This window comes from Haliaeetus albicilla, chromosome 15 (assembly GCF_947461875.1).
Source record: "Haliaeetus albicilla chromosome 15, bHalAlb1.1, whole genome shotgun sequence".
NCBI classification, from domain to species: Eukaryota; Metazoa; Chordata; class Aves; order Accipitriformes; family Accipitridae; genus Haliaeetus; species Haliaeetus albicilla.
In genome coordinates this window covers 5,001,750-5,019,354 of record NC_091497.1, presented here as the reverse complement: position 1 = coordinate 5,019,354, position 17,605 = coordinate 5,001,750, and the positions used below count along the sequence as shown (strand labels likewise).

The 17,605-nt window shown below is 44.0% G+C and overlaps 1 protein-coding gene across 3 annotated transcripts in view; it reads right to left on the bottom strand.

The window, feature by feature from the left end:
- FGF14 (fibroblast growth factor 14) overlaps positions 1 to 1,114 on the bottom strand; it is a 417,426-nt gene extending 416,312 nt beyond the window's left edge. For 2 of the 3 annotated variants that reach the window (XM_069802372.1, XM_069802375.1), the window contains exon 1: positions 436 to 1,114. In XM_069802372.1, coding sequence (XP_069658473.1) covers positions 436 to 643 — 208 coding nt within the window. In that variant the 5' untranslated portion in view covers positions 644 to 1,114. The remainder of the gene's footprint in view (positions 1 to 435) is intronic. The other variant, XM_069802378.1, reaches the window with a different exon arrangement.
- Positions 1,115 to 17,605: the final 16,491 nt, after the last annotated feature.

Below are 17,605 nucleotides of genomic sequence, written 5' to 3'. Positions count from 1 at the left end.
GGGCCGGCTCAGCCCAGCTCTGGAGAGCCGGGCTCCTCTTCCCAAAACTGACTGGAGGTGTGCACGGGGGGGGGGGGGGGGGGCTCGCATGGGGGACAGGAGCGGGCGGGGGGGGTCTCTACCGGTATCCCCTCAAAAAGGGTAGCGATACAAAAGTTTCCTCCTTGGAAACAGCAGATGGAAACTAGGAAATGCAGGCTGGGCTAGGGTCGCCTTTGATTATGATTTTTTTTTTTTTTATCTTTTCCGTGGTGACAGTGGCCGAAGCTAATCCGAACCGCTCCTTGCTTATTCATACACGTATGCACATGCATGTCCGTGCCGGCCTCGTTCTATTTCCCCCTTCTCCCCTCAGCAGGATTGCAGATCTACCTCGGCGAGCAACAAGACAGGGTAGCATAAAAGAAAAACAACGCGGTGCAATGGATTGCTTACCAGTTTGGTTCTTGTTTTTCTTAAGACTCTTGCCACAAAGACACTGCAGCATATGCGATCCTTTGCTGAAAATGTTCCAAAGAAACCACATTGATTTGGGCGAAAAGCAATCCAGCAGCTTATACACCCTGAGAAAGAAGAGATCCTTGTGGTTGCATAATAATAAATTGAGACCAGTTCTCCTGAAGAGGGGCACCAGTTTTATCATAGAAAAACCGATTATATTCCGATCTTCTCCCAGTTTTTTCTCCTCACGTGGTGTATTTCTCTGAGACTTTTCAACGGATGCTTTTTTTTCAGCCAGGCTGAACGGTTATTCCCCCCTAGATCAACATCGGATTATAACCAAAAGCGTGGAGCGCAAAATGAAAGAAATCCCTTTTTTTTTTTTTTTTTGCTCCAGCCCGAAGCCAAACGAAAAGTAAGGTAGCGAAATCCCAGCCGAGGCCAAAACCTCACCAGAGACACCGGCAAAACGCGGCAGGCAGATCCCCAGAGAGAAAACCATAGCCTGGCACTTGACTGCTAGGAGGATGGGTGGATCCGCAGAACAAAAGCCACGGCAGGATCCATCCTACTGAACGACTGCCATTGTGCAGCCCCGCGGCGGGAGAGCGCACCCACCCACCGAGCCAACCCGCCGCCGAAGCCCGGCGTGAGGCGCAGAGGACCCGCCGCCGCCCGCAGCCCCCGCTCCGCCGCCGCCGCCGCCCGCCCTCCTCACCCTCGCGGGCCGCTCGCCTCAGGAGGCGGCAGCAGCAGCAACCCACCCGCCCCCCCCCCCTTCGCTCCCGCTTCCCGCTCCCGCTCTCTCCGCTCCGCAGCCTCGGCGCCCAGGCGCCGGAGTGTGTGTGTGGAGGGAGGGGGGGGGGAGAGAGGAGGAGCCGCCCAAAGCCCGCCGGCCCCGATCGCCCGCCGTCACGTAGCCACGTGCGGGCCGGACCCGACCGGATCAGACCGGACCCGACCGGCCCGGACCGGCCCCGCCCGCGCCGGCTGCTGCCAAGCGGCAGACCCCGCCGGGAGCCCTGAGAGGCGCCCCCCCCGCCCCCCGCCAAGGCCTGCTTTCGGCCCCGCGTCTCGGTGCAGGGGTGGCCCCGGCTGAGGTGAAGCGCCGTCGGCTCCGTCTTCGGGCCGGACCGTCCCCCAGCGCCGAAGCAAGCCCGCCAAGCGGGTGCCGCGCGGCCGACTCGACCCGGTCCGGAGCGGCGCCGCTTGCCGCAGTCCCACCCGGGGAGGGCTGCCCTGCCGCGGCGGTTGCAGCCGTGCGTGGCGCTGGAAGAGCTGGAAGCTGATGGCCGTGTTCTCGCTCTCCCCTTCAGGTGCTCTGCGGGGATACTGGAAGGCGTTGGGAGCGATGGGAGAGGGAGCGTCGATAAACGAGGGAAAAGGTGATGAGGTAGTAGTAGGAAGGAGCTGCTGAGAAGGTCGAAAGGTCGAAAGACGAAACACGGGATAGAAATGGGACAGTGAACAGCTCGCTCTCCTCTCCGCCTCTCTCATGGCCGCAGTCATCTCTGTCCACCTTCACAATCATCTGCACCTCTCTGGACAAAGGTTTGCTCTCTAACCATTAACATATTCCAGTAACAAAGTACAAAACAGAAGTGCCAGGACGCTGGTTTCGCCTATGACATTTCTACTAATGTTTGCATTCCTTCAGACATGGTCAGATGTTGGTGTTTTCTCCTGAAGCCGTGGAAACCACCATTGCTCCAGGAGGTGTAAGACTAAAGTGTGAAAAATGCAGAGGTTTTTTCTGCCCTGCCAGGATCTCTGTCTGGTTACCAGCGTTCAGGAAACTCGTACAGTAAACGTTTGGTCAGCACACAAACAAAAGCACTGGGAACCAAAAAGTTTCCAGTAGTTTTAATTTCAGCGAGATTCCAGATTTCTACATTGAGGTGAACTGCTTGGTTGCCAGATCCTCATCTACGTGATGTTTAAACGTCATCACCCTGTTTTGCAGAGATGAAGAACGATGCACAGGAATGAAGAGCCATATTGTGAGAAGCGGCCCACGGAGTTTGCAGAACGTTGCGGGGGGCGGAGGGCGGTAGGTGCCTACCTCAGCACCCAAGTTTGCGATAATAAAAAAAAGCAAAACGTGCTTGATAAAATTTAAGAAAAGTTAGAAAGAGAGTGAGGCAGAGGTCACAGAAGAAGTTAATGCTACAAAGCGGCTTGGTCGCTTGTCCCACCCCCTTGGCTGTGCTGAGCTAACGAACTGTCCTTCCTGGCGTGCAGACGTCACGCGGGCTGCTGTGAAGACGAGCTGGCTCGGCCACCTTGTAGCCAGCTGGCTGCGAGTTCACAGCAGCCCTGGTGCTGTTCATGGTGGCTCATATGTCACAGCTCCCCACAAACGTAAAATTGATCTAGAGTCTTCCCGAAATATTTGAGGCCTGTGTGTGTCTTCCCTTGACCACAAGAGGCAACGTTATATAGCTGGGAACGGCCTGTGATCTGTAGAAAACAAGTCATTGACAAGCTTTCCACCCAAGCGATTTTTTTATATACCTCCCTCAGGCCAGCACCTAACTCCCTACTTTCTAAATGAAAGTAAAACTTCTCTTTAGCATCTCTTCATCATTCCGATGTCAGGAATTGTGGCTACAGAACCAAAGGGGGCTGGTTCTGGCGGTGACGCATGATTTAAGGTTTACCGCAATTAGAACAGAAGCAGAAACTCCGTATCTCAACTGAGAAAACTGATATTCACCTTGCCTTAAGGCCCTTGAAGAGGTCCCCAAAACATGGCAGACCTGCAGAGAAATACCTGAGCGAGTGCAAGAATTTATTCGGCATTCCTCTTTATGCAAAATCAAAGTCATGGAAAGATTAGCCTTTCAACAGAAGAGTTGACCTAACATGGGGAAAAACAGAGGAAGTCTTTTCTTCTTGGGTGAGATATGTATAGCAACTTTAAAAAGTCTAAAAGATATACTTAGGCCTATTTAGCCTAAGTATAAATTATCCTTTTCACCACTTTAATTAATTTATAAGTGGCCTATCATTAACTGACACTGAACTGGGTGTAAGCATTTTATCACAGTAGGAAGAGTCTTGAACAAAAATAATTTTCATACTTTACTGCGTACAGTGTGCAAGCGATCAAATCAAAAAATGACCTGGACGAAGAGAAGGAAATACTCCTTCGAGGGTTCTTATCTGTCTTACGGCCACAGAATAAGACAACTTCACTTAAAGAGGGATGTATGCATAAAAGGTGGGCAGACCTGTGGAAGAAAATGTCATTTACGTAGTCCTTGTAAGTCAGGAGAAGTGAAAAACCAACAGGTGGTATTTGGTTCAGCTCTTCCTCCAAGGATTTCAGGTTCCCACTTGCGGGAAAGTGAGAGAGCGGCAGTGGAGCATTCTGGTCACTCAGGCTGCACCAACAAGGCCTCTGACTGATGGAGACTATTGCAGGTTTGGGAGAGAGGAAGAACATAACAAAACGACAGGCCCCCTGCTTTTATAGCATGCCACCAAGAGTCGCTGTCTTCTGGATCAGAGAAAAGAAGTCCTTACCTAGGGACTCCATGTGGGAGACCAGGGGGGTAGTGATGGAGGAGCCAAATTCCAGGTGACCCATCCTCATGGGGTGGTGGCATCAGAGGACTCATTTCTATGCAAGGAAAATTAAGCAAAGCCTTGTTCTGGAAGTCCTTTGAGAACAGAGACGGTTTTCCCAAGGCGTCAAAGCACACCTACCATATAAGCAGCTTGTAGATTGATCAGTAAGACTGTGCACTGAATAACCCCCTCAACCCAAAGTTTCGGTACACATTGATGGCAAGAGTAAATTAGACAAGGTTAGATGTTTACACATCAACCGTAAACTCCTTTGTCTTCTAAAATCCAGAGCCTGCATGATTCCCATATCATCTAGAAAATACAAAGACGGTAGCTACCGTGTAGTGAGATTAAGCCTGCAGAACAAGACATCTAGATGTCTACCAGCAAACTAGATGGCTATACTCCATTTTAGTCCGTGAACATCTGGAACTTGATTTGGCTGCTGAAACTTAGACATCTAGACCCATCTGAGACTTCCTGAGATATCCTGCAACCTAAGGCATGGCAGAGATGATTCTGGATCTACGGGAGACCCAGGCCCTTATGGAGCTGCAGGTGGAGGCCACACAGTACATCCTAGAGCACCTCAAAAGGACAGTGATGGCTCTCTGTGTGTAGGCAAATGTACAGAGCTCCTATATCTCTCTCGATTATGCTGGAGCTTAGATACTCAGCCCACGGGTTTACATGTATATGGGTAATTCAGTTTAGGCATCTTATCCACAAGTTGTATCCCAAACTAAACGTTTATAACTGTAGGCTCTTGCTATCCTTGGAGACAGCTAGTTCTGAAACCCTCTTCATCTCTTGCTCTTCTATGCAGATCGTAGTGTCTAGAGTGGTAGATGAGGCTGAACTCTTCATCATACTTCATGGTAGATTTTTTTACTATTCCACAGAGAGAACAACAGAAAGAAGTGACCAGGTACCAAGAGCAATGGAGATAAAGGGATCCAGCCTTTTAGGAAATGTCACCTTGCTCCTATCAGGAAAGGGAAGAAGGAGGGATTGTCACTCTCCCTCAATTCGGCATATGGGTACGCTCACCCTGAGGGAATGAAGAGGATGAGTTTGAACATTGGGTGGTCTTACAAATTAGAACATGCTGATCCCCCAGTTCCAGCCCAGTGCCAATTTCTGTGGGACTATAAGGCTGACATTTCTTACCTGAGAAAGGAAGGGAGACAATGGGTAATAGACCATATTCTCACAGGCAGATGTTAGCCAAATCCCTAACTTGGTATATACAAAAAGAAGTTACCAAATATCAGGACTTCCCTGTTGTTCCAAGGTGATGAAAGAGCTGCAGGGACTTCCTGGGGCAACTCGGGTGGATAGTGCCCTAAACTGGTGGTGCACTGGTGCCCTGTACTGGTGTTGCCTGGTTGGGTAGCCTGCCTGAAGGTGAACATACATTGAGGTCCTGGGACTGTTTTGGGTGACTAAGGCCAGTGGATATTTTCATGTGCATGAGTGGTGTCCTCCGGTATCTGCCTCTACCCTACCAGCCTACTACCTCATGACAGCATTGCCTGTGTGGGGAAGAAGGAGCTAACTGAGTGGGAGAAAAAAGGGCCTTGAGCTGCCTGCTCAGGAGGAGCCTAAAGTCCTGGTGTTCAGCAGGAGCAACTGTGGGAGGAATCCTACTGTCTCCATACAGTATAGTAAGATTTCATGAGAGAGTAACTGGGTGGTAGGTGGGATGTGAGTGTGATGCGGACTAAGCGTTACATGAAATGGTCTGACCCTCAGAAACCCTGGTCTGTTACCCTGCTTCAGGCTGGAAGCACGCTGAAATGCTTTACAAGGAGGCACCAAGGTTGCTTTACTGAACAATTAGTTGTTATTAATGTAGTCATGCCAAACAGCTTTAGTCAGGGATCAAGACCTCAGCATGCTGGGCCCAGTAAAACACAAAGGCTATGCCTGGACTCAATCTATCTTTGCAGGAAAGAATAAAAGACCTAGCTTGGAAGAAACAGCCAGATTGGGACAGCTCAGGTATCATCCCACATTCGACATAATTTAATTCATTCATCAATCTGTAAAAACCATGAGAGTTGTTCATAGAAGCACAGAAATGCTTCTGCATGCCTTAACTGTATGAACATCTCCCCTGACAAATGTGAGGTCCAGTGGCCATAAACATGTGGGTACATGTCACCCCTGCTTTTTCCCAGGGAGAAGCTAAATGCAGTGGTCTGGCAGAGCACAGAGTCAGCAAACGGGGTGACATACGATGCGGGAGGGACCCGTGTGGGTTTGCATGTCGGATTTTTCTTCAGGAAGCCTATTAAAATTCCGTCCGTCAGACTTGGGGGGGCAGATGTGCCCCAGCAGGTTGCGATGGCCATACTTACCTCCACCTAACCTGCGGCAACCAGATGGCAGTGACGCCTTTAAGACGCTTGGCAAGGGTTAGAGACGGGTGAGGGATTTACAGATTGAGCTTTTCTGCCTGCAGCCATCTCTTGGCTGTGCTGTTGGGGGCTGCCCCGGTACCAACTCCAGCCAGCTTCAGCACAGAGCCCGTCTCAACTAACCAAAACTTTGGAGAGCAGAGCCCTGGCCACGCCACGAGGTACGAGCAGCTGTAAAGCACGCTGGTTACAGCAGGGGACTGGGCAACATCCCTGTTTAAATTGCGAGGCTAGTACTGCAGTGGTTTGCTCTGTGGAAGCACAAGCCAGTCATTGCAGAGACCGTGATCTGTAGGAAATCTGAGATCGTTGTTGTCATACAAACAAAATACAGCTATGGGTACTAGAGCAGAAGGCATTTGTTTTTCAACAAACCCGGTCCCAGCACTGCTTTCAAATGCAGACTGTGCCTCTTTTCTCTCCTTTCAGTAATAGACATTTCATAAAGTGCAAGACCGTGTATTGCAGGGCAGAGGGTAGTAATTTGAGAAATATAAAAACACTGAGGAAGCAGTTACAGTTAAGATAAAACAAATACACTGCAAGAAATGTCTCAAGGACTTAAGGGTAGTAGCATTGAAGAAGCAATTAACTGTTAATCTAAGCAAATATTGCAGATTTTAGGACAGAGGAAAGACTTAAAATAGCTTAGCCTAGAGTTGTTTAGGTGATACAATGGTTTGGTATCTGTAGCTGCTTGATTTAATTTCAGATATGTGTAATTGCGATGAAGACTGACTAGTGAAACTTTTAGTTCTTAAAGGGCAGAACTTTTGTGTTACAGCACTGTGGCTAAATTAAAAACTGTGAAGGGCAGCAAAATGCTTCAAGTGGTTTGAGTAGAACAAAATAATTCTGCTTCAGGAGAGTTTTTGTGTCTCAGTTTATATTTATTGTATTTGAAAGATGTGAAGAAATCAAACTGTTAGGGAAAGAAGAAGATACCGTAGTGTTTTTTCACTGATCTGAGCAACAGAAGTAACGGAGTCTCTGAAAGATCCTTAGAACAGAAAACCAGCAAACACTGATGAAAGCATAAGTAAAGCATGATACCTTAAACTTCATGCTATGAGCCAACACGGAAGCATAAAATATATGTTGCTCTAAATGAGAGTGTAATTGATACAGAAAGCAGAGACTCGGTTCCTGACAAGATAAAGAGAAGTACAGCGGCGACAAGCTTGAACACGTGTTTGCAGATGGTTTATATTTGCCTTGGCGCCATTTAGCAGAGCACCCTAAGGCAGCAGCTGCACCCATTAAAGTGGTGGGCACAAAAGGTGGTGGGGTGGGCTGCCAAGCTATTTAAACAAATCGTGGTGAAATGTGTAGCCAATGCAGCACTGTGAACATGAGGACGGATCACCAAAGCACAGCAGAAATCTGTTTGCCCTCAAAGCAGAGCAGGGGAATTTGCAAACATGTACCTGCTGGACACAGAGGACTTTTTTCCTGAAGTGAAGTATTTGTATCTGCAGTATTTTCATATCAACACATATGTTCTCTGAAACAATAATCATCATCCACAGGAGGAAATCAGAGTCCCCCAAAGGAAAAGAATCCAAATCATTCAAAACCTAAATCACATACCTGTGTTTTCCCTTTGACTAAATTATTTTCCAGGCTTGGCTTGTTGTGTAATGCATCTAACTTAGCCAGCAATATCAAACTGTCATAAGATAAACCGTGACCTTCAAATAGAGAAGTAAGAAGCAGTTGGAGATAGAAGTCAACTCACCGATCTAGTTGCCTGACGTAGGAACTGATCCCACTGAAATTGTAGACACTCAGCCATGGGAGACAATGGGGGAAATTCAGTCTGCCCTACCTGAATATCTTTATCTTGCCATTGATTATGCAGAGAACTGAATACAGCCCACCCGCAAAATTAGCCAGTGGCCGAAGTTGTAGACCTGGAAGTGAAAGACTCTCTTCAGCCTAAAGAGAGTGATTATCTAATCACTAGATCCTATCATTGCCATTATCAGTAACAACAGTCCAATAGGCATTAGATCTCTCCACCTATCTGAAGGTCTTTGAGCCCTACAGCAGATTCAGGTTTTCCCTTCCCTGACATGTCCACAAACACATCAAGCTCAGGAGAGAGCTGGGGCAGATTTCTAGTTCTTCCTTTGTTGTTTTCTGGTACACTGCAGGGACATGTAGATTGTCCCAAGTTGGGTACAAATGAGAAGTATGTGTAAGTAGCTTGATGGACAACCCTGTGGCCGTATTTCTCAATATGAACTTAAAAGGGATGCGGTCACCACAGCACTTTCTCTCCAGATGTGAGGGAAGGGAGAGCTGTGTGCAGCATAGGCAGATGGACAAAATATCAGTGGGCAAAGGAAAACATGGTATTAAACATAACAAAGGAAGGAGGTAAGGAGCCTTCCCTTTCGTTTCCCAGGTCATGACAAAGACTGATACCTTCAGCAGCAAGGCACATCTACAAATGCAGAACTGTACTGGAGAGCTGCTGGAGCTCCCTCATTCAGGAGAGGGAGACACCGAAATCATGAATGCTCCGTAAAAATTTGTCATCGTAAGGAAAAACAAAGGAGTTCTTTTTGTCCTGCTCCCAGCACAGTCTCTGACACTGTCCTTCCTGGCATTGGCGTAATGAACGATGAAAAAATTCTATGCACGTGTTTTCATGAGTGTTAGGACAAAAAGTAAAAGAACCATCCACTAAATTGCTTGCTGGGAGGAGTTATTCACACTACTCTCTCCACTCTTTTCATGTCTAATGTTAGGGGCTGCAGCCCTACCATTACAGATATTTAGGTATTTCCCACTGAAGGCAATACTTTGAGGACTTGACCCAAGGTCATAACGCTAAGGTCACTGACTGAAGCTTTTTCTCTGTTGTATATTATGTATATGTCAGATGCTATAAAACAACAATGTGTGAATACCCTAGGTAAATAAGACAAAAAAAAAAAACCCAAACAGTTAAAGGAATTAAAGAGCTTAGTAAGCACAGACAGTGCCAAGAGTTGTTGGGGTTTTTTTCAGTGAGAGATCTCTGTGTGCCAGATTTCATTATCACTATTTCTACAACAGAAGTGATCAAGAAGAACAAAGATACTTATTCTCCTTTTTCTTTTCCCCTGACCATAAAAGTAGCCAAGGCTTACCCAAGACAGAACTAATTCAGATCTATCTTGAGTACCCTGATAGGCGATTTTGCTGTGCTATTGAGACACAACTGAGATTTGGAAATCTGTCCTCCCAGGTGACCCACATTAGCTTTTTCTTCCTGTCTAAACAAAGAAAAACCTTTTCTTGGTAAAGACTACACCAGGAAAACTGTCCATTCTTTAGCTCCAAAGCTGTGCTTTCTACTTCAGAAAACCATGTAAGTTTTCTATATGCTCTGGTTCTGAGAGCTTATTAACATACAAGTATTGCTGAAGACAGCTGTAATCGGACTTAATTTTTTTACATCTAGGAATGCAATTATTCTACAATGGCTGTATAAAGTGACTATTCAAGACAATTCAAATTTTGATGCCTGATGATAGTCATAGTGAGTGGATTTCAGCTCCCAGTTTAAAAGTCCTAAATGTAAGATGTCTACGTGTATTTACACATAATCTATATATGTCTGTGTGTGAGATGATAGCTGTCTCCGTTCCCAAGGTAGTCAATGAGATTTCCTCAGCACAGTGCATGGAAGAGTAGACTAGTCTAGAGTTTTTCTGCTCACCTCAAAACAGACACCAGGTCAGCTTTGCATCAGGTCAGCTGAAAACCTTACCCTTGATTCCACTGACTCTACTGACTAGCTTTCCCTAACAGGGGTTACATTTAAGAGCCTTAACCTGCAAATTAAATCCAATCCTTTATGGGTGATACGCCAATAAATGGAAAGTGAAAACTAGTTAGGTTAATTTAAAAAATTAGCATACTGGCAGTAAAGTGGAGAAAATAGCAGGTAGGCCAGACATCTACTGATGAAAAATACCCTGTGTGTGAACATGCTGGTTTCTGCACGTGCAAGATAAGCTACATTGGTTTAACTTTCGATGATGATCACCACCCACATAAACAGCTTGATCTTCTGAGGTGCTGAGAATTCATACTTTCTGGAGCCAAGAAAAGCTGCAACAGTACATCAAATCTGAAAATTGGGACATTTATTTAGATTGCTATGCGGCAATGTTGATTTAAATACCCAGCTTGAAAATATTGGCCACAGCTTCTTCAGTGAGGGAAGAAAGCAGTATCTTGCCATAACCAGTGAAAGGATCTTTATCTGGTCCAATGATTATTATTCTATGTTCTTCCAGTTAACATATTTGCTTTTTTCCAGTTTTTCCCCTACAGGTTCTGGCACGGTGTTCTGCTGATTGATATCAGTGATGGCCCCTCTGACACTTTTGGCATTTCCAGATCTTTTCTCAATTTATCGCTATGTTACATTTATTCTGCTTAGGTGTAATAACTATACAAGCAGTGTAAGTGACCACAGAGCAGCGGAAGGCAAGGCTTTTCCAAGGCTTTTGCTATCCTCATTTACATTCAGTCCCCCTTACTTGTCACTCTAGTGTATGGAAGGTTTTAAGCTGGAAGGAATTTCCAGTTGCACTCACTCTAACATCTTGTATACTGCAAGCATAAAGTAGCAAGGCCAATCTATGAATGAGAATTACATCTCAAGTCCTTTTTTGGCAATACTTTTTTGGGGGAAAAAAGGTCTGGAAAGGATTCTTTTTTGCTATACCAATAAAAAATTAGCAACTCCAATAAAGGCAGTGAAGGCAAAATAAACACAATCTTGCTTTAGGATGAGAAGTGCTAAAAAACCATGTGTAACTTCTTTCCTCATGTCAATTTCTAGTGGATGTTTGTGCTGAACAAGCTGTTAATCTAGGATATCTTTCTAAACAACTTTTTTTTTTTTTTATTTACAAAGGAAAAATATTCACTGTGAGTTTTTCACATTTTTTTCATATTTTTTCCCCAGCCAAATTATTAGTTTCAGGCCTGATCTGGGCAATTCACCAGCTCTTCAGCTACATTAACTTGTTAATTTTTGAGTAGCCAGTTGTAGTGCACAGAGTGAGCACAGAGATCACCAAAAACATTTCAGTTAAAGGCTTTACTTTGTACTTGGAGCACAGGCCATAGAGGTAACAATCTACTATTTAATAAACTAAAACACACAGTGAGGTACTTTTGTACTGCAAATGAATGAGAACATATTGTAAATAATAAATGACAAGAGAGACTGATAATGTACCTACCGCACAGCTTAGATCTTGCATTTATATTCATAGAACTATAGAATGGTTTGGGTTGGAAGGGACCTTTCAAGATCATCCAGTTCCAACCCCCCTGCCATGAGCAGGGACACTTTCCACTAGACCAGGTTGCTCAAAGCCCCATCCAACCTGGCCTTGAACACTTCCAGCGTTCCCTGAACACTAAATGACTACTCTGTGGCTTGTGTCATGGAAGTGTAGAACAAGGTACTTTAAAATGACGTGTGTTAAAATGAGAGTGCTGTTGGAAAACAAAGCCCAAGGTTTTTTTCCTGTATTCTTGATAATCTGGAGTAACTGTCAAATCACTGGAGTTGCTGTTCATTATTAGAGATACAAGTAAGAGTAGAGGATGGCTTAGAATAATGGTCTGATCATCCTCTATGGAGACATCTGAGCCATTCTGCTATTATTTTTTAAACAAAACAAGGACTGCTCAGGGGCAGCGTTTCATTAGTTTTCATTTCAGAGAGAAAGCAAAAAAGCATTAAAAAACACAATTAAAGCTATTTGTTCTAACCCTGTTTACCCATCTGATGTCAGATCTAGAGCAGAAAAATCAAGAAATCTAGAAATCAGCTTAATCAAAGTTAATAGAGGTTCAGATGTTGCAGGAGCTGCAGAAATTCTATTAGTTCTTCAGCGAAGGCTCATTTTCACATTGAATGATGGCAAGACAAGGCTTGCAGAAGTCGTTTAAGAGTGAATAGGTTACTGATTATACTAATTAATCCTGCCTTCAACATGTATTAGTTTTCAATGGAGTTCTAGTGAGAATCCAACTCAGGTGGCAGCTGGCAAGGATGAAAATACTGCTGTGGAAAACCAGGCAAAGCAAAGCAGAAAACAGTTGCGCTCTTCAATAAATAACCTAGGGTCCAGTATTTCTGGAATATATTCCTAATATATTCTGAATCCCATCTCAGGACTGCCTGAATCTGGGCAGGAGGGAACATCTTCCATGCTTTCCCTTCTGCAGTGGTAGAGGCTGGAGGAGCATCTGCTGAGAATGAGACCATCGGAAGTAAGAGACTTGTCTAGATACGTAGACATCTAGGGTCTAGCTATCCCTGGAATGTATTGGACTTACACAGAGAAAAGTAAATAGGCAGCACAGGCTGATTCGATAGTTTTCTATTCTGATGTATGCTAATCTCTCTTTACATCATTCATAAACTCTCCTGGGATCACAGAGCAATGTAGAGAGCTCTCTACACGTATGGGAAAATCAGATTTTGCTTCATTAACAAGTATCTTCATAAACCTGTTATTGCAAAGAAATAAAATGGCATTGGAACTGATGAGAGACCAAGGAGAAAAAAAACAGGCAGAGCCCTTGCTGCAGTGCGCCATGCCAGCAACAAGTGTCGAGAGCTAGCATAGGCATATTCCTATTTCTAAATGTGAGTGGTTTGGTTTAGGAATATGAGGGCCCTATTTCTTCCTTGGTATAACACACTTTGTAGAGAAGCTGAGTTAAGCAAGCACAAGAAATAGGGTTTGATAACAAGAATGTTTAGATTATCCCTGATCTGGGCATAGCAAAAACCCTCATGTCTCTCTTGATTTCATTTGAAAGAGCCAGGAAGCTAAAACATGTGTTAGACAACCGGAAACAGCTGAAAATCTTTAAATAATATAGCTACTAAAATTGTAATTTCTTAATTTTTTTTTTTTACTATTTAGGCACCAAATCTAAGTGTCACTGTATTATTGAGGTTTTTTTCCCAAGTTAGCTGCCACCACAAAATTGGAAGGCTTCAGGGCTTTTCTATAGTAAGCCTATTTAGCGGGCAACAGCTGCCAAATAGGGCCAAAATATGGAGAGAAGATGAAAAACAGAACAAAACTTGAAGTTCCTCCCTCTCGCCACACTCAGTGCTAGATACTCTGCTTTTTGTCATTGTCCATCAACAGGAGTAGAAGATAATGTTCCACACAGCATTAAAAAAGGACACTGTCAACCTAGCTTTAATAAATTAAATTAAAATCTAATAAAGCTACTTTCTCAAAAGGGCACCTGCCTCTGAGATCATCTCCTCTATATTCTTTCTCATTATTTAAACTAATTTTGCCTAATTTAATTTTTTTATTACTTTTCCATTCTCTGCTACTGTGAGACCATTTCTTCCCCCTACACAGATGCAAGCAGCTCACAGAGATTCCCCTGAGGATGCCTGGAAGTAGGACTGAGATCTCAGGGACCCTTAATGCATAGCCATGTCACTTTGAGAGCTTTATGCACCCACCTGTCTCTTCCTGTTGCTTCTCCTCTTCCTTTAGCTTCAAGCACAGTAAGGCAAATTGGGAAAAACACTTATCTGATGTTTTAATTCTTAACTGCCCTTGCTTGGTTGCTGCACAACATTAGGATGCTTAAAGACATTGCAAAGGGGGTTTGAAACCCCTGAGGTCGAGAGGAGACCGTAGTATTTGCTTCCCGATTAGCTGCTCTGTCCACTACCCTATCCTACAGAAAGGCAGCAGCAGCAGCAAGTAAGTTTTAAGAGGTCGTAGCAAGTCTGCCTGGCTTCAAAGGGAGACTGAGGGACCCTTCCTTAAGGACATGATCCCGTGAGGAGAAAAGGAAAAGGGGTGGGATGTCTATGTCAAGACTGAGACCAAAGATGTACTTGAGTATACAGCGTGACTCACCTCACAACCCTGCACTCCGTAGCTTGACTTCAGGCATGTTTCTGCTCTATGTGGTAATTATTTGGATCCCATACAGAGATCTGCCTCAATTACCTTCTTCTTTACAACATCCAAGTTGGTTTTTGGATGTGTCCTTAGGATCGTCTTTGCCTTTATCCTCACTGACGCCATTAAGTCTTCAAGGCCCTCAGACCTCCATAAAGAATCCATTGTTTCCATTATGTGGTGATTGGCTTTTTTTTCAGTCAGAGGTGTCCCAAGTAAACACTGAAAAACTTCTTCCCAGATCTACATCATTCAGACCCTAGCACAGCAAATAAAGTAAATAGTTCATTTTCCATGGCAGCTTGGCAGTTATTCTGTGTGTTCTCCTTAAGTATTTTGGGTAGGTAGAAAAGGAAAGCGCCTCCTCACATCCATTGGAGTAGTGACTTTTCCGGGGTGATACCTTCTGTTCCTGTTTCTTTCTCAGGGCATTGTGAAAGCTGACCACATGCTTCTGAGATGGGGAGAAGCTTCTTAGATAAATAGTCCTTTCCCTAGCACATGCAGGGATTCAGAGCAGAGGAACAGTACTACTCACCAGCTGCTGCATGGACCTACACATTTTCTGAACACTCTGAAAACATTTACAGATTCACTAATCTTAGTAAATAACATTTTCCTACTAGCATCTAGCTGAGCTCTGCAACTTCAGCCACAGCTCAGAAGCTTTAAATTTAAGCAGCCATATTTACAAGGTCTAGGTTTTCATCCTAGAAGAAACATGACTATTGAATTCTCATTTCTCATCCCTTAGACTAGGGCATGACACTGACCAAAGGGACACTCATTTCATATGCAAAGAAATAAATTGGAAATCATTTCTCTCAAACTGAACAGTTCTGGGAACACAGGTCACATTTTCCGAAAGTGATATTTCAAAGAACGTAGGCCACGCTCTGCAGAAAGCTGGCCAGTGCCACTTGTGATAGCAGTGCTTGCTTCTGGATCTAAACTGCACCAAAGAAAGTTAACTGCCCTTTTGACATACTTTCTCTAATGATAACTCTTCCATGTAAGGAATTTTATGTCATTGCCATAATGTGCAAGGGCTTTTGAAGATGGCCCCACAGTGGCCCAAACCATGATTCAGATAGCCACACTTCCTAATTCCCACCGCTTCCCAGTCCTTATCGATTCCCTTCTGTCTGAGGGTGGCCAACTGGCTCACATAGGCTACACCACTCCTCCTCGCCTCTCTCCTAAGGCAGCTGATGTCATTTGCATGTACAGGTGCAATTAGGCCACTGCGTAGGTTGGTCTTCCTATCTGCTCTTGAGTCTTCAGTTTTGCAGCCATTCCTCTTTTCCACCTGATTTTCTGCTTAGTTTCCACTTTTAAAGAAGTGAATGTTGTTTTAAGTTTGGTCTATTCCCGAGTTTTTCCAGAAAATATAGTAGGACTTCAGGTTTCCTGCTCACCCACCCACCCCCCAAAATAAGTATGAATGTTTGAGCTTCCCTTCCTTTCCATCAAAGCCACCCTTTCCTCCACCCTGCCACTGTCCTGTTGAGTGGCCACTGGCCCAGACCATGGCTGTGCTGGCACTTTAGGAAGATGCCGAGGCTCTGGTCAGCGTGGTTTGCAGGGACAGACCTTTCCTCTGTACAGTGTCTTACTGACTTCAGCGTGAGCTCCATTGGCTTCCAGAATAGCAACACCAGGACCGCCATCAGCCGCAGATCTGTTCTCAGTGCCAGTTTAGAGTTCCGTAAAGCCATTGGATCGAAAAGGAATGCTGATAAGCTTTTTGCTGTTGTTAGCAATGCAGCCCAGATGTGACCACACAGGCACAAGGCTCTGTTATCAGTTTTAGGCTACTGGCGGTTTATAAGACGATTCAATGGCAACATCCAGGAACATCTAAAGAAGTCAATGAAACTGAAATGGAATTTGTTGCTGATGGGGCTTGTTTTCCAAGTCAGCTGTGTATACCTAAGAAACATAGCGTATGCACTACTACTTACACTTGCGTAGCTGGCAATCGCAATTTGGTTGTGAAGTGACAGATGTGGAATGAAACCATCGAAGAAAAATAAAAATTAGAATTCCATGAAACCAGTTGTATATGATGATCACTTATCAGAACATGGCCATATTTTAACATATGGGCCATAAAAAACATTACTCAGTATATTTTAAAACCTAAAGGAATGACCTTTTTAATTGCTGATAAAATTGGCTTGCTCCCCAGGCAGTCCAGTTTTGATGAAGCTATAAAGAAATTAACTGTTTTGTGACAAAAATTAAGTAATGAATCGATTATATTTCCAGGAAATATCACAGATGAAAAAGGAAACTTAGAAATATAGTGTGACTTCTAATTATAATTTTTAAAAAATTCATAGTGAGAAGAAGTAGAAATCAAAGTTATCACAAGCCACCATTATAAGCATTAATTCAACTGATGAAAAATTATATAAATAATTTATCCAATTTTAATAATAGAATAACAGACTAGGTTTGATGAGCTAATAATACAAAGATTTATCTACAGACAGAAACACATTATGCACAGGGTACATAATTTTTCACATTCATAAAAGATCCATTTCTCTTTTTATGAAAAGATTGTAAGATTTCATCTACAGAAGCATCATAGGATGCCCCAGTGTGGCTGATGTAAACCCATCACGGTAGCTATACCAGACATGTTGATTCATATCTCTATCTTATTTTAACCCTGTTACTTTTGAAATAGTCATTTGTATAGCATGACATGGGGTCCAATGCTGTCTTTTAAAAGCATTCTTTCTTATATTAAATGCCATAAAAGCATTTTCTTGTGAAGAAATCATAGCTCATTTTACATTTCTCTTAACAGCATTTACTTAACGACTTCACCACTTTGGAGTTACAGCTGGGACTGACTCATAAGATATTTATATAAAGGACTATTTTATCTTGTAGCTAAATTCCCATATACAGACAAACTCTAAGCATAGATAGAGCAGGACAAGATTGGTACCAAGCAATGTGGATTTATATTTAGGATTGCTGAAGACTCAATTTTACAAAAAGCCTCTGAAGTGATCTTACTGTTTATTCATTTCCTAATAGACTAACCTGAGCTTATTTCTAGGCAGAAAGTGCCTGTGAATCTTGAGGAAAGAAGACCATTGCTTTTACAGTCCATTTGCTACCCTCTTCTACCCAGAAGATGTGGTAGCTACACAGCTGTATTGATTTGTTCCCATCATA